This window comes from Amphiprion ocellaris, chromosome 9, assembly GCF_022539595.1.
Source record: "Amphiprion ocellaris isolate individual 3 ecotype Okinawa chromosome 9, ASM2253959v1, whole genome shotgun sequence".
NCBI lineage: Eukaryota > Metazoa > Chordata > Actinopteri > Pomacentridae > Amphiprion > Amphiprion ocellaris.
Genome location: NC_072774.1, coordinates 14908169 through 14930843, shown reverse-complemented (window position 1 = coordinate 14930843; position 22675 = coordinate 14908169). Strand labels below are relative to the sequence as shown.

The 22675-nt window shown below is 39.1% G+C and overlaps 1 protein-coding gene across 1 annotated transcript in view; it reads left to right on the top strand.

The window, feature by feature from the left end:
• LOC111566140 (thrombospondin type-1 domain-containing protein 7A) overlaps nucleotides 1-22675 on the top strand; it is a 176240-nt gene that overhangs the window by 101291 nt on the left and 52274 nt on the right. The window contains exons 9-13 of the mRNA XM_055013863.1: nucleotides 9665-9780; nucleotides 10943-11078; nucleotides 14156-14259; nucleotides 17335-17529; nucleotides 18844-19110. Of these exons, the coding sequence (XP_054869838.1) occupies nucleotides 9665-9780; nucleotides 10943-11078; nucleotides 14156-14259; nucleotides 17335-17529; nucleotides 18844-19110 (818 nt within the window). The remainder of the gene's footprint in view (nucleotides 1-9664; nucleotides 9781-10942; nucleotides 11079-14155; nucleotides 14260-17334; nucleotides 17530-18843; nucleotides 19111-22675) is intronic.

Below are 22675 nucleotides of genomic sequence, written 5' to 3'. Positions count from 1 at the left end.
TATTTTTTAAAGAGCGGAGGGGGACAGTGGAGGAAAAAATGAAGCAAAGATAACATCATTATTGATCTCTTATAATTGTTGTACGGTAGATGCCAGAATGACTGTTGTTAGATCATCTGCTAAAGCACTCTAGTGATAGAACTTGTTAGTAGAGTTGAAACCAGGTAAGTTAGTAGAGTTAGTAACCAAGGGAGCTAATAACCAATATTTGGAAATAGGTATTTGGTGGTATATTTGGAATAACACAAACTTCAACACAAAGCATTGTTGAAATGCCTTTGTTTGTATTTGTTGTACATATGTCTAATTAAATGAAAACCTTAAGACATTCCACCTTTAGTGTTGAAAGGCTGTTGCTCTTGATGTTTAACCAGTCACATAATACTGTGGGTGAGACATTGTTCAAGACCACAAAGTAGTGACTACAGACAGAGAGGTGCAGCTGCATGAGAGCCACAGCAGCACGTTTAAATGAACTTCTTTATCAGAAATCAGTTTCCAATATAAAACAATGATACCAATAATCGGAAATGTGCTAATATCGGATCCAGCAATCTGCCTAACATCTGTCAGCCCAAAAGATGACTCAGTCTTTCATTTATTAGAGTGACCGCAAATCAGTCCACCACTGTTCTGTTTGACAGTCATTTAAGCCAATACTCAGTCAAACCTTTGTTATGCCTTCTGACACTTTTGTACTGCAAACGAATGATCATTTAACCAAGTGAACAATCATCTGGTCAACTGACAAAGTTTAATAAGATACATATTTTAGCAGTGTGTGATAGAAATGATTTATACACCACAAGCCTTCAGGACAGCTCTAGTGACCTTTAGATTCTCTGAGCCAGTGGACCTCTATTGTAGGGATTTAACAGTCTTTCCCTCATTTTGTGATGCTGTTTAATGATGGTGGTAGAGAGCACTGCCTAACACATTTTTAAAAATCCCCTTATCTGTTGTACAATAGGTTAAGATGTGGTGAATGTGAAGACTCTAACATGTGATTTGTCATTTTCATACTCATTAGGCCACTCAGTGCTTTGAAACACCTACATTCATGTCTTTCCACTCATTTAATCAGGTATTTCATTTTAATTTGTCATCCTGGGTAGTTCGCTAAAGGTCAAGGCGCTTGTTCCATGAAAGCGTTTGTCACTGTAGTACCCCTGTAGATCTTACAGACCACGGTGGAATGTGTTCTCAAGCTCCAGCACTTTTTTGCCACCCTTTTGACCAAAGCAATGCAACAGCCCTGGTTTCCTCGCCATCTGTTGCACAAAGGCAAGTGTACCCCAGCCTCCACACAGGAGTAACTTGACATGGTTGGTTTTTTTTTGTTGTTGTTTTTTTTGCCTTGCATGTCTTCATCTGGCACAATCCAACTGGCAGGTATTCTTGATCAGTGGACCCATGGGATCCCAGCATAATAAACAAACAAGGCTGCCTGCACCCTGCATATGCAGATGCACCCTGTCTCATTCACAGATGGATCTGAGCTGTCTTCCTCCCACAGCCTCAGGCAGTGAACCTCACAGAGTGCATGTCTCACACACACACACACACACACACACACACACACACACACACACACACACACACACACACACACACACACACACACACACACACAAAGCCCAGTAGAAAGGAGAGACACACCAGAGACAAATATGTCAGTGCCTCAGGCTTGGGCTGCTATCATCCTATCGAGAAAGCTGTTGTGGTGTGAGGAAAAAAACAACGTCTGCTTATTGATTCTGACAGTCTGTGAGCTGAATGGTACCAAATGTGTGTTTGTATAATCACACTGATGTTGTGGAATTTGTGAAAAAGGAAACTGAATGATTCATGGTTATGATGTTCAACAGTAGCTGTATTAAGCCCAGTCAATCATCCCCTTGCCATGTTTTCAAATGGAGGCTGTGTTTACTCGCTGTTTTTGACTATGATAGATAGCTAAAAGCCCTCGAGACAGAGGGCCAGAAGACACTAGTGAAAGGGTCCTTGAAGAACTGCGACTGTTTCATGCTAAATTAAACAAATGATGTTCTTGTTTTGTAGTCCGTAATTTTGATAATGAAATTAATTAGGCCTTATCTTCTCCCACCAGACCTTGTTTTTTGTGTGTGCACACTGAAAACTACTGACAGTTCTTTGCTTTGAATCTCCTCTCTTCATCCTGCTCAACCATCTGCTTATTTTTCGAAAACAGCCTCTCACTGAACAGATTAGTCAACGTGCTAATAGCGGCAAGCAAAACATGAGCATTAGCCTGGCTGCTCGTCTTAATGTCATGCTTTGGGACTGGCTCCCAGTGCCATGTTGTGTATGTCTGCGCCTCGCTACAAATCATGACATTTAAAGATCATTATGAGATTGTGATGCTGACTGGAACCAGCAAGGCAGTTTAAACCAGATTCCATTACTGGATTCATTTCAGTGTAGTGTATTTCCCCTGTGATAGACACATGTGAATGCACAGAGAGAAGAAAACGTATAATAGAATATTGTGCGGTTTGGATAAAATACCCTAAGTGACTTGTAAACAAACATTTTTTTCCTCAAACAAATAACAAAATCAATGTGACAAGCACAGACAGATGAACTGAATGTTAGACAAAAAATGACAACAGGAGAAAGGAAGGAAAAAAAATTGTGAAATAGAAATGTAAACATGATGAAAAATGCATAAATGACAATATTACAACTCGCTTTCACACCCCCATGGACAGAGTCTCCCAGCCAAGCATTGTGCTGCAAGTGTTCTGGCTGGGATTGTGTTCTGCCAACAAATACAGTCTGGTCTTTTTTAATGAAAACTGGATTGTAATTGAATTTTAATCAACAAAATTGGGATAATACCCATCATTAGTGGGGCTACAGTGTGATTAGACTAAAAGGGGGAACAAAAAGGATGTTTCTCTCTGTAGAGGGAAACCTGTTACGAGTCAGCTCATTGCCCTATATCTAAAGCATTTAAAACACACTATCATAAAAGCTTTTTACATTAAAAGAAGATAAAATTAGCCATTCCTAATCAGTCTGAATACCCAATGGAAACTTAATGCCAGACAGGGAAACTACACAAAGTAAGCATCCATCCAATGATTTTTTTTGTCACTACTGATGCTGTCAGACTCCCTGAGGTCAGAGCCTTTCCTAGAATGTAGCTCAACACTCAGGCCTACTTTGCATGTATACCAATGTGTCACTTAGAGTCTCTGATTTATGTTACCAACATATTTGAGGACTGTGAGAGGAAACATGAGTGGCCAGAGAAAATGCACACAGACAGAAAGAGAAAGGGAGAGCATGAATAGCCTCATCCTACCACCAGTGTTAGACTGACTGTCTGTGAGTACATAAGAGTCCGCTAGAGTCTGGAAGTCCATGCAGACCACTCTGTGGACAAGTGCAGCCCAAAACCTCTCTGCTTGTAGACTGTCTACACGGCCACTTTGAGGGAAGTAGTTTGTATGCTTCACAGAAGAAGCACATGTATGAAACGGAGTCCTCTAAGTGGACTACAAAGTAGTACGATAACTACAAATACACATCTGTAGTGTCCACAGCTGTCCTCCCTTGTGCATGTTATCTACATATTCTGCATATGCCGTTACTGCTGAGCATGCACACTAATGCTCTTGTAGGATTGTGGACACACACAAATTTTAACCTGCACGTGTACATCTATAGTGGCATCCATGCAGCCTCTCATGGACTGTAAGTCATGTGGACCATTGTGAACTCGTGCACGGAGAAAATGTATCACTGCTTCAACTCCACACAAAAAGCACCAGGGTTGGGATTGACACCCCAGACAGAGCAAAATCATTTTCTGAATATAATACCAATATGGGGTCCCACTGTGTGTTGCTTATTGATGTACTTTTAGTAAGTATTGAAGTTACATAATGTTACAACCAGGAAAATCGTGTTCATAACAGACTGACTGCGTTTATATGGACAGCTGTATTACTGGTTGTGATTGAGTTTTGGAAATATCCCAGAATTCTGGATTAGGCCATATTGTAGTTTTGAGAAACCTGATAATGGAAATAGTTGCATGTGTACATCTTATACTGGTTTGTGACTGCTGCCGACCACCTGAGCAGTTGCGGCCTCAGCCAAATGACAAACAAACACAAATCAATTCTAGGGAATATGGATTCCCTAGAAATGCTCAGCTTTTACAACTGTGGCCAGTTAAATGAGTTACAGAACCAATGCGTACTGTTGCTTCCTCTGGTCTCATGAACAGTTTAACGGTTCCACACAGCTGGTAATAAGATGCCCTTCTCTCATGGAATGGTCTTTCCACCCAAAGTGAACTTCATAATGATGTCTATCACTCCAGTCATGGCTGTATATCTTATCGTCTGCTCCCTTGTCCTATGCAGTGACAGTGACAGTCTGTCACCAGTCAAAGTGAAGGACATCTTTAATATTTAATGTTGTTCTTGAGTCCTCTTGCTGGCAATAAGGTGGATAAGCCAGTCCAACGCTATATTGGCATTTATTAGTGCTTAGCTCAATATAATGTAAAGGGGCCTCATTTTCAATAACCACAGCCAAATTAATTTAAGGTTAGGATAATAGTTACAGGAATGTCAGACTGAATTGTCAGTTTGTGTTATAATAATCACAGGCACAGCAAACAGCAGGCAGTAATCACTAACTGCAGTATTATTATTTATCATGTATACGGGGATTCGAACAACCAGATTTCTCTGTGCTGCATCATGTAAACACCATATACAGAATATGATCAAAACCAGGATGAGCCTCATATCTAGGAAACTGGAGTGCATGTGAACAGAATCTGTGATGGAAAGTGGAGCAAACTGTGGAATGCCTCAACACTAACTACAATCTGTAATAAAAAAAAGAAACTAAGTTAAAGTTAGAAGTCTGGAAACTCAAGCGATAATATAAAATGTGTTTATCCATGTACATAGTCCTGTAGTCCCACAAATGCAAAGACAAAACAGGTCATTTGTTATTGTCTGCCAAATTCATGCACATAAATGCTCTCAGATCTTTTTTGTTCTTTTTCAGCACCTTCCAAAATGTATTTGACCTTAAAAATATAATTCATGGGACTTTTAAATGATCTCTATTATTAAAGTTGCTGTGATGGACTTATAACATAAACATAAGGAACTAATTATTAACTATTTATTTCAGCTGTCTCCAAGTGTTAAAAACAAACAAAAAAGATATTAATCATCATCAGTGATAGGTCAAGCAACTAATAAAACGGTAGAATTTTAGTGAATTACAGATTATTAGTGTAACATCAGCAGACACTTGTTGGTTTGTTCTTAATTTATTTTGATTACATTAATCATCTAAATTTAACTTGTTTACACTTCATACTTTTCTCCTGGTCATCCATGTACCCTCTGCAGTGGCTTGGTATCCTACCAGGGGGGCCCATCACTAGGGTAGTTTAGGGCCCCAAAACATCTTGATTGAGGTATAGGAAAGGTCATGGGTATACCTGAAAAAAAATGCATGTTTATAGTTAATAGGAGACAGGATCTTTAAGTCAGCCTCGTCAGAGCTTACTTTTGTGTACATTTAAACATAGGAAACTGAATCCTTAAAAAGTGAAATCTGAAAGGCAGGCACTAAAGCTTAACTTGGTATTCAGAGTACTTTCTGCCTCAATATCAAAAGTGAAGCTGTATTTTATTCTGCAGTGTTTTAGCTAAATAGAAATACTGTGTAATTGCCCGTGCTCTCTCAATACTTCACATAAGTGTTAAATCGTACAGCTCATCCTCAGACTTTTACGCTGGTTGAGTAGCAGAGGGAATATTTTGAGGTCAAAGGTTTAATCTTCTCTGTAAATTAACTCTTTGAGTCACAACAGCTTACAGCACTCTGATCCCCCCCATGACATGGAGCAATGTTTGTTTGTCTACAGCAGATTTAAAGGAATTTAGAACAAAGACAAGCAAAAGAAGCCCAACATCTATATTCTTTTTCAGAAGCAAATATAATAGAGTCATTCTGTGTTTAATATTAAATAAATGAGCAGTTTTTTGGAGTAATTGTAAAGATTTTAGGGAAAAATGTTCCAGCTCATTCAGCCCAGTCGTCATGTGAAGACATTTGTTCAGGGATGACTATTTGAATTTAAAAATTCATCATTATCCCAGTGATTGATCAGCAGTCTGATTTGCTAAGTTACATCATGCATTCTGCTCCCTCTTTGCGGAACTTCAAGTGAAATAATTTAATGCTGAAGCAACTGGTGTATTAATATGAACTGAGATGAACCTCCAACAAAACAAACAGAAAAGCTGTGTTAATTTTGTTTTTCTCAGACATCAGTAAGTTTGGTTCATGCAGGTTTGATACAGACGTCTTGATTACTGGATTGCTGTTGTGTTCTTTCTGTTCTTTAAACACTTTGATTGTATTCAGATCTTTATTTTTGTCTTTGCACTGCTTTCAATGGCAAGTTTTCCTTGATAAAGAATGTCTTGATCTCTACAGACCCTGGAGATTACAGAGTTATGGGTTTTAAAAAAGAAATAGATAAAATCCAGGTTTTCACTGGGATCTAGTGTGGAAATTGTTCTGCCGTCTCAGGTTCACAGGTTCTCGGCAGTCTCCATAGCATAACAGCCTCCCATTAGCGTCCTCGAGCGAAACAGCTGCTCATTGGCTTCTTTACGGACGTGAGCATCAGCTGAATGCAGAAAATGTAAATGTATCCTCCCGCTGCCACATCCGGCAGCTGTTTCTTTCCTGGGGACCATTCACTTTTATGAAGACACCAGAGGATTTGTTCCGCTCGAGAGGGATTTAGCTCTGTCTATTGGTATTAAAAATAAATCTCTACTTGTGTCACTGTTACATTGTTACATTTTGCCTGTGAGGCTCTCTATCATTTCCCTAACACCGTGCTAACGAGTATGGAACGCCCAGAGGAGTGAGCTCATTCTTAGCAACATTAAACCTGACCCAGATGATCAGGGAGTCAGCCATAGGATGAGGAAACAGAGGGGTTACATCCTACTGTGAGATCTGGGAGGCAGTGCAGGGATCAGATTACAAGATGTCTTCCAGCAGGTCTAACGTGACCTATTTATCACGGTCCAGTATGCACAGAGGACCTGAGGTGCTTAAATAACGGAAGATTAACTATATAGCCCTTGTTCAGAAAAACCTCGGCCTGACCCTGTATTCTGTGTCATCAAAAGGATTATTACTCACTGATAGCTGAATCCAGTTAAACAAGAGTTCTCATCCTGACGCTGGCCTGCTTGTCTGCTGGCTTTTGCCTTAAAGGGCTCTGAGTGTTACAGTTTCCTCAGCAGAAATATTGTAAAACATATATGCCGCTCTCTTAAACAATTCATGCGCTGCCTGCATTCTTCTGTAGGGGATATGACCATCTCCTCACTCAATCTTTCACGTGCTGTCAGCCAGATGGCATACATCAGTCATAAACTAGATGTGATTACGGAGGTTTCTATTGCCCTAAATTGTGCCTAGAATAATTACACTGCGTATTCAAGCAATACCCAGATGGAAAATCCATCTCTCTTTCAGCTCAGTACATGACACTCGACATATTTGCTTATTAAGATTTACAAATGCTGTATTTTAAAAGCCCTAAAACTAGTGATTGAAAACATGAACTCTTTCGAAAAACATCTACTGAGGCAACAAATCAAGAGAGAAGCAGGGTATTTTTCTCATATACCTCCATGCAGTCTGGCTTCTGTTTGCAGCCATGCACTTCCAAGTTAGCTTCACTTTTCAGTTCTAGAAGCTAAGTCCACCTTTTATGCAATCTATGGTTTAAAGCAACACAACATTTACTGAGCAGTGGCAACAATGTTATTGTGTCTACAAGCGGCAATTACAAGATTCCACATTCAATTCCACCGGACTCTGTCTTTGAGCAGTAAAAGGTACTGGAACGCAGCTCATGCAACTAACACAAAATCAATCAGTTATTTTACTACCTGCAGGTACAGGCATGGTACCTACATAAAACTCATTACATTACACAATGTTGGCTTACTTTGGGAAATTCACCCTCTTTACAGATTTAGGATATTGAATCACAGCCGCAAACAGCTTGAAAATGAAATGTAATTCCCACAACAAACTGCCAGTTTAACACAGTTTGACAATATATATATATATAAAAGGCAGAGCAACAGATTATATTGCCAGTTAAGTATAAAAGATACTGTCTCTTGCTAAATGTCTAGCTGGCAAGTGAACTGCTGTCCAAATGAGCTAACATGGCTAATGATCTAAAACCCTGACATCCTGTTTAGTCATTCTTTCTTTTTCTCTTCTTGACTTCATCCATCAGTTTTCTTTTCAGTCTCTTCACCTCTACCTTCATATCTGTACTGAGAATTTTCTTATGCTTTTTTGCTGCTTTATGGCGAGTGACAACCAAGTAGAAACCTCCAGGGATGAAACATGGAGCCAACAGAAGCACCAAAAACTCTAAAAGGTTCTTGAATGGCCCTTTGAGGCTGGTTCCAAAAGCTTGTCAGTCCATGTTGACCTCCATGTTAAAATGCTCAATTTTACAGCAGAAAAAAAATGTTTATAGCCTAGTACATAAAAAGCTTTTGGTGTATATAGCTAATTTACTAATTGATTGCAACCTACATACAATCTACGCTGGCAACAAGCATTAAGGTTTTGTCTGTACTGAGGATACTGAATTAGCTTCTTATTATGACTGCCTGAGGACCCATTGTTGCTAGTGTGTGACACAGTGCTGTAAAATGTTTTACACATTCCCTGAGAGGTTGTACCAGCCTATCCAAGTTACAGGCGTTTGGGGGAGTTGAAGAGGGAGGTGTGGGCAAGTGGAAATGAAAACTATGCCATTCTTCTTATTACAAGTCAGTGTACCATTACAATGCTTCTGAAAATGATATTTTAAGGTAAAATAATTGCATAATATTGCTGTAAATGTGTTACCACACACTCAGCCCATAAAAATATATGTTCAATGATCTATTATTATGACAAAGCACCTTTTCATAAGCTCGATGAAGCACTGAGGGAAAAGCACTGGTCTTGTCAGTGTTAATAAAAGATCCTTGGTATATTTTTTATGTGTGACAAATTACATACACATTTATGTTTTATTTTTTCAAACTATATCTTAATCTTGCACTTCCAAGCCCCCTCACTCCATGCAACTCACTGTGTAAAAGGTTTTCATTTTCTCCACAGGGATGTAGTTTTTATATGGAGAGTGAATTGACAGGATATTCCTGCTTCAGTATGGTGTGATTTTGGATGATAAAACTTTTAAAGGAAATCCGTGTGCAGCTTTAAATGACCAGAAAGGCAATGAATGTACCGAAGTTTTATCTGGTCCTTGGGTGACGCTGAAGCCAGAGAGCCTGGGAGGTGTAACCAGTGTGCTTGTTCAGCAACTACTGATAAAAAACATACTTTTTCTAGCCTGATACTTTGATTTCACGATGGCTTAGATTCAGCTATTCTGAGGAGAGAGTGTTTCCCAGAAATCGACTGAGCAGGACTTTTGGATTTTGAGGTTTCATACTTCACGCTGATATGTTTTGGTGGATGTATAAATATCTCCCAGCAGTGTCACTCTAAAGCCCTGCTGTGTGTTTTTTTTAATTTTTTTGTTGCCTAGGTGTCCAGACGGCCCTCGCCCCAACACGGTGCGTCCGTGTCAGCTGCTCTGCAAGAGAGACTGTATCGTGACCCCATTCAGCGACTGGACAACGTGTCCGGTTACTTGTGACGCAGGTACAGTGAAATAAAATTCAACTTCTGCAAGCAAAGATGACTTCACTAAATGCCTCATATAGATAAATGAAAAGGGAAAATGACTAGTAAATTTTCTGGTGTTTTTTCTTCTATTTTTTATTTTAATTTAGTTTAATGTTACACCATTGTCAGTCTGGGTCTGGTAGTTTTACAGCACTTAATTTAAAAAATAGCAGTTATAGCAAGGCACACGCAATATTTACAATCATATCTACAGGTTACTGTAATGAAGTAAAATTAATCTGATGATTAAAAATAATAATGAATTAAATATGTTCTGCCGTGGCCCTGTATCAGTCTAGAGGTTTCCACAGAAGCAATTTTAAATTGACTGTGTGGAACAACTACAGTGTCGAGGTGCTCTACACTGAACCAGACACATTGACTGCCACATAAACACATGCACTCGCGTCTCGTTGCAGATAATTAATTTGACAGATTGGCATGTAAGACAACCTCTGGGCCGACCTCTTTTAGTGCGCCTGGCAAGCCGACTCGCCCGTGGCTACAAGTGTCAACAAGTCCATGATGTTGTTGCATTCGTGTAGTGAAAGAAAAACATTTTCACATGGGGTCACCTTTGTCAGGCAGCCATTGCCCAAGCTGTTGAGTGGCGCCGAATCCATTAAATTGATTTACGACTGAAAATCATTACATCAATATTTTGATGCCCTCTTTGTTTGACACGGTGGCATAAATCTCTTCAGTCTGAGCATGTGATACTGATGGCTGTGCATTTTAATATGATGCTGCTGATATCTTCACCTTGTGCAGAAAATTACAAGCCACCCACATGAGAAAGGTTTGCAGCAGGATTTAGGACTATCCAGAAGCATGTTAAATCTTAATGAACTATTTCAGGACATCTCCACACATGTAAATGCCATAAATTTAATCTGAGTCAATTCCAAGGTCTAATGGGATTTCTCAGCATTATCATTTGTTGGCTTGATATCCCCAGTAATCAATGAACGTGTTGTCTATGATGGCTGTCCAATTAGATTTGGTAGTGTTAGTCTCCAAGTCCTTTCTTCAAGGACTATTAACAGAGCGGCGTAGCTTATCATTTTCACATTCTTCTCATCACTTACCCATCCAGACGTTTCTTATTTTAATTCAGTAACTGTCTGTGTCTGTTCAGCTGGTAACGCGGTGAAGAAAAAGCAATCAAGGAAGCGTCTTATCATCCAGATGCCTTCCAACGGAGGACAGGACTGTCCAGAGGTGCTTGAGGAGGAGAAGGACTGTGAGGTCCCTAAAGTCTGTCCAGGTTTCAGGTAAAAGTGCAGTAATCCCATACTCCTCATGTCAGGTGCCCAGTTCTGGCTAACTGCATGGTTTTTACACTTGAATAGACAAACATGTGTTTAGGTTTAGAAGGCTCATAATATCGCTGTTTTTGACTTAGACCCTGTCCTCCTGATGGTTCGATCTTACCTTTAACCTTATTTAAGACCCAGTGTTGTCTTTCTTGCTTGAATGGCTTTCCATTACAGGCCCAGAAGGCCAAAATACACATGAAAGCCAAAGCTCATCTTCAACAGCCTAGCATTATCTCATTGTGTCATAAATTGTTTTGATAAGAAGATTAAAATATGATGTGAGGACACACATTTTCTCTGCACCTACACACTGTGTTAGTCTGATTTTCTCCTCACACCTTCCAAAGCATCAGCTTTATGTGTTATTTATGGATGCACACTTTCTCGTTAACTCTGTTAATCAGCATAGTAAATAGTAAAAGGTTGGGTTATGTACAGTTAATAAACTGAAATTACGATTTTAAAAAGTGTTTGGTTTGCTACATCATTTTTCCAGTCTGTTGGGTCTGTATATCTGCGCTGTATTTAATTTGTTTTTATCAGAGTCCAAAATGACCAGGTTAATGATGAAAAATTGAAAAGCAATTATGTTATAAGGAGCTGTACAGAGAGGGAAAAGCCCTGTAATCCAATCAGTTTACTTCAATAATTCCAAACTGTGACGTTTTTGTCGTGCCAAGACTTAATCTTACGATAATAATGGCAATTATGTCCTTTCCACCACTATATAACCTTGTGCTGCTGCTTCTTATGATTAATAGTGTTGACATGTGATTAATAGGGCATAAAAATAGAGCAACAGGTTGTTCATTCTGTTTAAGATAATTGTGTATAAGAGAACGTACCACTTTGTGGGATTATTAAGATTTGAATAAAGTCTATAGAGAAAGTGAGTGAGCTGTGCGTTTTTAACAGTTTAGAATATGCTTAAGCAGCTCAGTAGTATTACGTCATGAACGTTGTTAGTATGACAATTACCGTTAGCTTAAGATTATAACTAAACTGTTTATTGTGGCGCCACAGTACAAAACAGTATTCCAAGTTAGCATTGTTCCGGACATGGCTTGACATAATGACTGGTGAAATTAAGTAGAAGAAATGAAGGAACAAATAAGGGATGCGGATGCTTTCTCACTGTCGAGTCACTGTTATTTATATAGTGCTTTTAAAACAAAAGACGTTAACCCAAGTGCTTTCCAATACAGATATAACATTGATATTGTAAATTTACCTGACAAGTTTGAATATGAAGGTATAGACTCTACAATACTACATTTGCCTGAATTATTTAAATATGAAAGTTAGGATCCAACAATATTATTTATTTTACAAACTATACCTGGCTAATTTAAATATTATGGTTTTAATGTACAATATTCTTCATTAATCATATTCACCTGACTAATTTAGGTGTTGTGGTTAATACCATACAGTATTATTTAATGTACAAATTTACTAGACTAATTTAAGTATTAACATTAAGACACTACAGTACTATATATTACACATATTTAACTGATTTATTTTAATGTTAAGGTTAAGGCCTTGAAATATTTTATGTTAATCAAAATTACCAGACTAATTTAAAAATGAAAGTTAATCAATAAATCTGACTTTGTTTGTATAGCAGTTTTTCTAAAAATAGACTGCAATAAAAAGTGCTTTGCAGAACAAAGAGAGTAAGAAAATTTTAAAAAACTATTTAAGCAGTGCTCCCCTCCCATTCTCCCCATAAACAGTATGTTATAAATGAAAGACTCATTAAAAGCCGGGACTGATGAAGTGAGATCATAAGTGTATGCAATGAGGAAAAACTCAAGGCAACAGAAGTCAAAAGTTCAGAACTGCAAAAAAAGACAGTAACAATAAAGAAATGATTACAGACTAATAAAATAGACTTAAATGTATATAGAAATAAACAAATACCATTCATTTTAAGTAATAGAAATAACTAAAAGCAATTAAAAGCTACACTAGAAAGGTAGTTCTTAAGCTTTTAAAAATGTCAGCAATACCTAATACATACACCTAATACCCTGCTAAATTATGCATGGACATCCAAACAACCCAAGAGAATGAAGAGTGGTGTTCGAGCTGTCCAGTAGTGCTACAGCAGCTTTGAGAATCCATGCAAAGGAGCATTGAAGCTGATCTGGCAGCACGTGGTGGTTGAACATCTTACTGAGGCACTTTATAATGTTTTTATTTTCATTTAATCTGTCACCCATCTGTACCAAACTAATAGGTTGGAGGCACTGGCAGTACTGCTCATATGGTGTGGGTACTACAATTGAAGTAAGGCTAAAATAGATCAAAGTATTGGCATTATTGCTTTTCTTTCATCAATTAACTTAATACGAGCAACAAACCAAACTAAACAAAGTCAGATCAGTGTTTGGTGCGTCGGCTCTGTTCCTTTAAGGCTGCACCATTTCACTTTGTAACACTTTTTGTGCATTTAGTCTGTCTCAGTGTCTGCCTCTTTGTGTAATCCCAGATTGATTCTATGATGTTGACATCAGGGCTCTGTGGGGGCCATACCATCTGTTGCAGGACTCTGGCTGCATGTTGGGTTGTATTGTCATGCTGCAAAAAAAACATTTGTGTTGATCAGGTACCTCCTTGATGGAACTGCATGAAAAATAATAATATAAACATCTGAAGTTTTCTTTGCTTATCTCCCTGCAGTCTCAAGGTCACTTTCTCTGTAGTGTTTATTTAATTGACAAATGCTGTCCAGTCATCCTGTGTTTGAGGGTTTGGCTGCAGCCATTTATTTACTTTGAGCCATGAAATACACTGTCTCATGCAGGCTTTTTCATGGATGTTTGCTAGCTCAAAATGGGACTTCAGGGACTACCTACGTACAGTAAAGGCAATTAGTCTGTGTTGCTCCACCAACCTTCAGCCTAACTGTATATGGAGCTCTTTGTCACGTGCAGACTCTCTGACATGGTGCAGTGCAAGATGTTGCTGCAATCGTGAATAATCATGTTGCAATAACATGGATGTTCTGGCCTGATTTATTCTAGATGGAAAACACACAAATGGAGGAAGTGCCAGCTGGTCCCGTGGTTTCTCAGACAAAACACTCCTGGTGCACAAGAGACCTGTGGACCAGGACTTCAGACAAGAGGTACGGAAACAAATCTCTTCATCTCCCAATTACCCCTGCATCTTCACCGACCCATTCCTAATCACCGTAAATTAAATTTTTGCTCATTGCGGTGCATCTGGAGCCCAGCCATGAGGCAGCAGATGGATGTGCCAAGGTTTAGAGAAAGGCCAATTTACTTAGAGTACACATCAAATCCTCCCACCTACAAGACAAGGCACAAACTGATCATGACACTCTTATAAACATCAGCTCGCTTCTCTTTTTTCTGGTTATTTTTATTTTATTTTTGTAATCCTCTGGAGTTTGGGAAGGAAATGTGTTCACAACTCACCAGGTGCCTCTTGAGACTCGTTTGACAGTTTGGGTTGTTTCACTTCTGGCTTTTTTTTTCCCACCTCAGGCTCTTGTCATGCAATTTTAATCGAATGTCGCTTGTTGAAATTTAGGAGAAAATACTGCACCTTGCCTATAGCAGGCAGCAACTCATCCCTTCTTCATATGGTCTTCATGCATAAGTGAAAAGTACTTTAAAGGAGTTGTGACTCTCCCTGTTTAAAAGCATATTTCGTCCTGTGTTTTTATAGAGAATGGTTGCACCATATAGTCCTGGGAGACTTTCATAAAAATCCAATTTCAGGGGGTCACGCAGAATGATCAATGTCATTATGTTCCAGCTCCTATGGAAAGCCATTATTAGTGCTTATATTTCTGTTTCTTCTTCGCTAGCTTGCATTAATGGATGGAAGACTCAGTTTATACATGAAAATGCTTAAAGGTCTACTTCTGACTTACTGAACTGTTCCAGATTTTGTGCAGCTTTTTCAGTGATTTGATGCCATGTGACGCTTGATGTCCAGACCCTCCTGCACTTGGTTTCACACCTCTGTCGCTCCTTAATGGCAGAAATCATTTTGTGGTCGACATAGACCAAATGAGACACACTGTCTTTTCTAGTCTGTGTTTTTTGACAGTGTATGATGTTGTTTACCTGGACAACGGGTTTTCTTACAGAGGAAAAAACGCTGTAGTCGCACTATTAAACACACAGAACTGAGATTGTGCTGTTCTTTCTCTCTCTCGTGCATGAACACACACACACACACACACACACACACACACACACACACACACACACACACACACACACACACACGCACACACACATAAACAAGAAAAGACCTGACCTCACACACCACAGACGGAGACTTTTCAAACCAATACCAATGCCCGCGGGGTTCAGCAAAAATGTGCTTAGAGATTGATTTCTCTATGAAGGTACAGCCCTGCAGAATGTCTGCATCACCAGAAAATGAAATATTGCGGCAACACAAGTAATACCCTTTATTGAAAGAACAAAGAATGATGCAGTCCCAAACAAATTAACTTCTGGGCTTCAAAACAATTGAGGTACAGATGCATTTGTGTCTTCTCTTCTCATAATTGTTATTAAATCCCCCATGAGATCTAATCTGAATTGTACAGCACTGATCTATTTTTCATCCACTCTTTCGTTGGCCTCTTTAAGTCCCTATTTGAAGTTGTGTAGTGCAGCAGCAGAGGAAGAAGTTTTGGGATCTCTTAATTAAAGGGGTACTCCACTGATTTTACATATCAAAGCCATTTTACTTGTCACAAAGAGCACTCGGCCTGCGAACAGTCGTGTGATGAGATGTGTGGTGCTGCTCTGAAAGGGCTTTATCTTCTTCGAGATAATTACTCCTTCAAATTATTTATGGAAGTGCGACACTAAATTACTGGAATGTCACTTGAATAGTAGCATTACTATCATGTAAAAACCTTACATTAGAATAAGATTTTTTTGTTGTTGCGATCAGTTCAACATTTTGGACCAAGCTTGCTCTCATATCTAGAAACAGATGAAATTTGAACACAGTCTCATATCTTTAAGACCAGTCTATAATATATCTGTAACCAGTATAATACGAAGGTACAGATGACTGCCACTTAGCTTATCTTACAGTAAAGATTGGGGATGGTGAAAACTGCTCGCCTGGCTTGGTCCAACAGGAACAAAATCTGCCTGCATCCACCTCTAAAACTCACTACTTACATACAGCTACTGAAAGTCTCAAAATGGCTGTGTTTGGTTCTGTGCTGAACTATTAATTCATGGTATTTGAGCTTTCTGACCTAAGCTAAGTGGTTGCTGGGTTTAGTTTCACACTCACTTCTAATCTAACTCTCATTAGCAAAATAAATGTCCCAAAATGTTAGACTATTCCTTCAGGTAAAATTTAAAACGTCAACTTTTAAATCCATCTTATTATTAGTAAAATGTACTAAGCTAAAAGTGAAAGGACCAGTATGTGGTCTGAACCTTAATATTGCGTATAACATAACACATATCCAGCACTGTTAGTTGCTCAGTGTTGAACAAATTTTGAATGCGCTACAAACAGTTGGGTTATTTGTGGAATACAAAGCATTGTCATTAATCTAACTTTAAATTAGACATCAAGCTAATGTTGCTTTTGCAAAATCTTAATTTGGCCTATTGTCATGGGACTAGTAATGCTTGAGACCTTGTCTGATTTTGTTGTGACCCCACACATCTATGCTGTATGCAATGCATTCGCACGGCATATGCAGATTCTATGTTTTACTCAACTTTCCTGACGTTATCTACACAAATATTGAGTCTCTTGAAAGACAGCAAAGTGTTCTGTGCAGGTACTTTACCACCATCTGAATTTGCACCCAAAATATGATCCAAGCTTTCTTTCATATTTGTCAGTGCAGCATCCACAATTCTCAAGCCGGACAGAGACAGACGAAAGGTGCAAAAAAACTAAAAACATTGCACAAAAATGACCCCAAATCACTGAGATGCCGACTTGCACCAGACTATCGTATAGCTTATGTGTTGAACAAATGTAAGGTAATTTGGAGTGACATTTTTGGTTTCCCCAGATAATACTGGTTCCATGCAAATACATCTTTATTAACTCAAGTTCCAAAAGAATTATATGATTGTTATGACTACCAATCAATATGTTGAATCAATAAAACATTAAGTCATACTTAATATTCAGATGGAGCTTTTTTTGACCCAACTTCCCCTTATTCCTCCAGCTGTTTCCTGTCGCCAGCTGGACGGGACGCAGGCCGACATCAGCGAGTGCCTGAAATTCGCTAAGGCCATGCCTGCCATCACTCAGCGCTGTCAGCTCCCTTGCCAGGATGACTGCCAGCTGACCAACTGGTCCAAGTTCTCGTCCTGCACAGCTGACTGTGTGGGGGTCCGCACCAGAAAGAGGGCATTGATAGGTGAGCACAGAGAGGCAAAGCTCCGAAATGCATTGCAGTGGACCCTTTTGCAGACAAAATTGTTTGCATTGTGGTTTAATGTTGGTGAGGTGCAATAAATTTAGGGGGCAAAGTTGGTGGACAGTGCCTCATGAGCCAAGTGGTAAAGTGACACACTAGGTCATAAATCTATTCAGATAGCGCTTGCTAACTAAGTGTTCCTGTGGGATTGAGGCAACAAATCTGAGAGAACTCCTTAGTCCTTGCCATCCCTCGATGTCCCCAGGGAGTTGCATCAATGTCATAAAAACAGTGGTGTAATGCATTAAGGCAATTCCACATGAGCTTACTGAGGATGAAGGGTCAACTTAAAAGTGTGTAAGAGGAGATCTGAGAAGCTTTTGTTTCCTCTTAATATGAAAATTTCATTCTAATGTTAAAGTTAAGTGTGTTTTGACTCATTCACTTAAGTGTAAAACAGCAAAAAGGGCGTATGATGCATATAATTACTCTTTCAAGATGTAGTTTAACTGCACTTAACTTTGAATCAGGAAAGATGGGGTGTGGGTGTTGTGGTTTTATCCAGAATCCCACATCTGTAAATGGGAAAAGCTGTTAGTAATACGTTAAAGTTTTAACTGATAACAGAATTGACTGTATCTCTTCTTAATTTTGGTAAACCTTTTGCTCAGTCCAAAACAGCATCAAGACACACATTTAGCTTTCCCAAAGAGGATGGTAAATGTGGATCAAATGTGTAGAGCAAAATGTATACTTCTCTGCTTTCTGTTGGTCACTGTGACCTTTACAGACATTTGCAGATACTGTTAACTGAACCATTAACAGCAACCAGTTGTGATCCAGATGCAGGACCACAGCTAAAAATATTTCAAATCCCCAAAAACTGCAGGTTCAGATGCCTGATGTTATTCAAGCAAAGAAAGTAATTAAAGCAATTTCTCTTTATATGCATTGGATACAACTCTTAAAAATAGACTGCCTCAAGAAAAACAAATTTCTTTGCATTGACATGATTAGCAATGCTTGGCATGTGTGAGGGACTAAAGCAGCAAGCTGTTTCAGTAAAAGTGCACTCTGCTTGAAACTGTTTTGCCAGTGTAATCTATCATCGTGTATCTCACATGCATGGGGGCACAGCAACTACTGTGCAGTCTAGCCTTTTTTCCTTTGACTACACTATCCCAAACAAGACCTTGAAAGTAGCCTCAGTATATCGTGATGAAACTCAGGCACGTCAACCTAAGAGAGAGAGAAATCTGCAGACGCCAGCAGACATGTGGATTCCGTTCATCTATGTCTTTCTGAACTCCTTAGGGAGAAGCAAGAAGAAAGACAAGTGCAAGAACACACAAATGTATCCTCTGAGCGAGACGCAGTACTGCCCTTGTGACAAGTACAATGCCCAGCCAGTTGGGAACTGGTCAGACTGCATCCTGCCTGATGGAGGCAAAGCAGAGAGCATCCTGGGAATGAAGGTTCAAGGAGATGTCAAGGAGTGTGGACAAGGTTATCGCTACCAGGCCATGGTGTGCTACGACCAAGACAACAGACTGGTGGAGACCTCCCGTTGTAACAGTCATGGTGAGTCGTTTTGCATGTGTTTTTGTGACTGTCAAATGTATAATAGTGATTGGCTAGAGGTTTTGGTTTTAAGTGTTGACATATCTCCCCGTAAGCCATCACTCTAATAGCATGGACATGAATTTTTGTTTTTGGTGCTCACAACGTTGAAAAATTTAACACAAAATTAGTTTATCAGTAATATACATTCTGTAATGGTCTGTCTCTTGATTTGGGGATTTAACCACAGCTGGAAAAATGGCCCATTTAATGACATGCTGCTGAAATTTTGGCACAGCATGGCCTTGGCCTGGTACTGTGATTAGTTGACACCTTTCCCTCAGTGATAAAGATTACATGAAACACACGTGCACAAGATTCTGCATCTTCACAATGTGCTGAACAATTACTCATATGCTACAGATGTTGTTACGAGCCATTGACTGTGTATTTTACATACGTGCCTCCTGCAGTGAATGGTTAAGATCTACAAAGAATAGAGTTTACAACATTTGCTGTCTAACAGGAATATTTTTGCATGTATCAATGCATGCATCCACCATTTGTGAAGAAAGTTTCATTTTTCAAGCTTGTTCCATCAAAGCAAGTTCCCCCCAGACACTATCTTACACATGGCACTGTTACTGCGTACTGGGTACTGACCAAGGCGATTACAACTGGTTTTAGGGAATACAAACAAACTGTAGCGTTTTCTCCCCCTAGAGTAGAATAATAATGGGTTCAACCAGACAATTCTCCAGTGCTGACACACAGCTGCAAAGAACAGCTGAACAATAAACAGAAAATCTGTAAATATTACAGAGTAGTATTTATTTGCCATCTTTAGTCATTGCAGATCTATTAAATAATAATAAAAAAAACAGGCTCTACTTCACATTTTATGAAAAGCAATTGGTTCTGCTTAAGCTGTAGAAGCTACTGCAGTTGAAACCAACTCATAGACTGCAATCTGAATGGTTGTAAAATAAGGCCTGCAGAGTAAGGATTCCTGTAATTTGGAGAGGTCAGTGGAAGGAATTTATTCATTTATGAATTTATTTAGTAGCAGATGGGGGGACATCTGGCCATGAAAGTAGGGCTAAAAACAGGTAATTCTGGATTTGGCTCTCTGTGTCATTGTTTAGCTAACTAACTTTTATATTTCTTAACTTTATACCTTCAACCTGTATCTAGTGAATCAGACTAGCTTAGCATGGAGGTCTTCAGTACAGCACAAACAAAAAATTCAACTGCTTCTTATTACTCTTTTATTAAGCACTGGTTTACTAAACATAAACTTTGGTTTTGTCTTTCTTAAAAAGGTCTGTCAGTACTGCTACAACTAGCAACAACCCACTAATGAAAGAGTCAAATACTTGTATGCATCAGTAGATTCAGCTCCCACAGGAATCTGCTTTTAAGATGTAGTACAAAATGTAGCAAATTAGATTTTTCCATCTCCAGCCTTGACTCCTTGGTTTCAGGTGAGAAATTTACTGTAGCACATTGGAATGCTGCAGATGCAAGAATAACTTTTTGTTCTGTTAAATATTCATCTGAAGTGAAAGATTTTGTTTGTGCACATATGAAAGCTCCTCCCATGAAAGCTGGCGACTCAATTTTGAATACCGGATTTCTCATAAGGAGCCCTTTTTCTGGCACACTCCTGTCAGAATCATTTGTCTCATCGTTGTAAGGTCTTATCTTAGATCCAAAATACTTCAAGCAAAGAATCCGAGCTCAGAAACTCGATGTGAAATTGCTGTGAAATAGAATGCGGGAGATGTTCAAATGAATACATCAATGTTGTGCATATATAAACATGGTTTTAGTCTCCTTGTGTGAGTCACAGATTCAAATGTGCGTCAGTTAATCTGAGTGTGGGTGTGACAAGAGCACATCGTCAGGATGGGGTTGTGTGTGTTTAGCAGCTTCTGTGTATTTTTACACATGTGAATGTTTGTAAGTGTATCTGTGTGTGCATCCATGCATTCATCTTTCAGCATCACTGAGCTAAGGAAACAAAATGTTCCTTGAGGTGCACAGAAAAACACATTTGTGAGGCTTGACGTTGGTACGTGCAAATCTCAAAGATATCATTAAATCTCTCCTTTATTCCCCTCATTCAGTTGCTCTTCCCCCCATTCTGCCAGCTACTGCCTGCTTCATTTTCTTAACCATTCTCTCCATCTCATCATCACTTTTAATCTTGATAGAGAACGAGACATGGTCCTTCCACTACTCTGTGGCTGACACAATGCCCTCGGCTACGATGTCAATCAGGCAAGCTGTGCCACGGTTATCTCTCTATTCCACAGGTATCACTAGAAAAAAGAGGATTATCATTAAAAGTGCGTGTTGTTTCAAGCTTTGTGGTATTGCTCACTTCTCAGATTGACGCATTTCTCTGTGTGAAGCAGTAAATATTTCTATATTAGGGGAGATAACACTGAATCTTCTTGAGCGCTGTTCTGAACAGTTTTCAATAAACGGTTATTCAGAGTTTGCTCAGCTTGCAAATTAAACCACAGAGAATACCATATCAGAAAAGGATTTGTGAAATATATATGGATTTTGTTTGGTTTTTTTAGCCATGTAAATGCTCAGTCAAGCAGCACAAAACATCCAAATGGCAAATTTCTGGTTTTATTCATTCACCGCAGTAATTGCAGGGTGTTGTGTGGTGTGTAGTCATGTTCAATATAATCAAGGCTAAGTCAAGGCAGAGACTGAATTTGAAGACATATCAGCTGAAGACAGTCACGAAAATTGTGTTGGTCTGTCGTCATATTAATGGTCTGAACTGACACAGTTTACACTGAGAACAGCTGATGCAGTAGTTCTCTAGTTAGTTACTAGTCAATTACAAGTCATGTCTAAAGCCAAAGAGCTTAGTTAACAAGATGGTGCCACAATACAAAGCAAAACCAGTAAGTTCAAGGAGTTTCACACTGTGAAAAATGTAAATAAAGCTTTTGGTCATCCATTTCGTGTTTGGATGAGAAAAAAATTGAGTTGTTTGAACACAGGGACAGAGGTTTCATTTGGAGACAGAAAGCAGAAGCGTTCTATTCTAACAACACCATCCCACTGTCAAGGATGGAAGTTGGAGTGTATTGCTTTGGGGACGATTTTCAGCCAATGCGCCAGACAACCTTGCCCAAGTAAACAGCATCATGAGAAAAGAGGACAGTATTAAGATTCTGGAGGAAAACATCAGGCAGTCTGCAGAAAAACTTGGCCTTGGGTAGCAATGCACCTTCCAACAAGAAAATGATCCAAATTATGCAGCTAAAGTAATCTCGAAATGGTTAACAGGAAACAATCTCATCATTTGTGAGTGGTCCAGCCCGAGCCTGGACCTGAACCCTACTGAGAATTTGTGGAGCGAACTAGAGACCCGAGTGATGGCAACGAAGCCTTCCGACCTCAAAAACCTGGAGATTGTTGCTGAAGAGGTTTTCCAGAATTCAACTGGAGGCATGCAAAAAGCTTTTAATCAAACACAAGAACTGTTTGTAAATAAAGTAAATAAATGTTTTGCCACTGTTGCAGAGAAAGGATATGAATGATTTTGGACATTGCA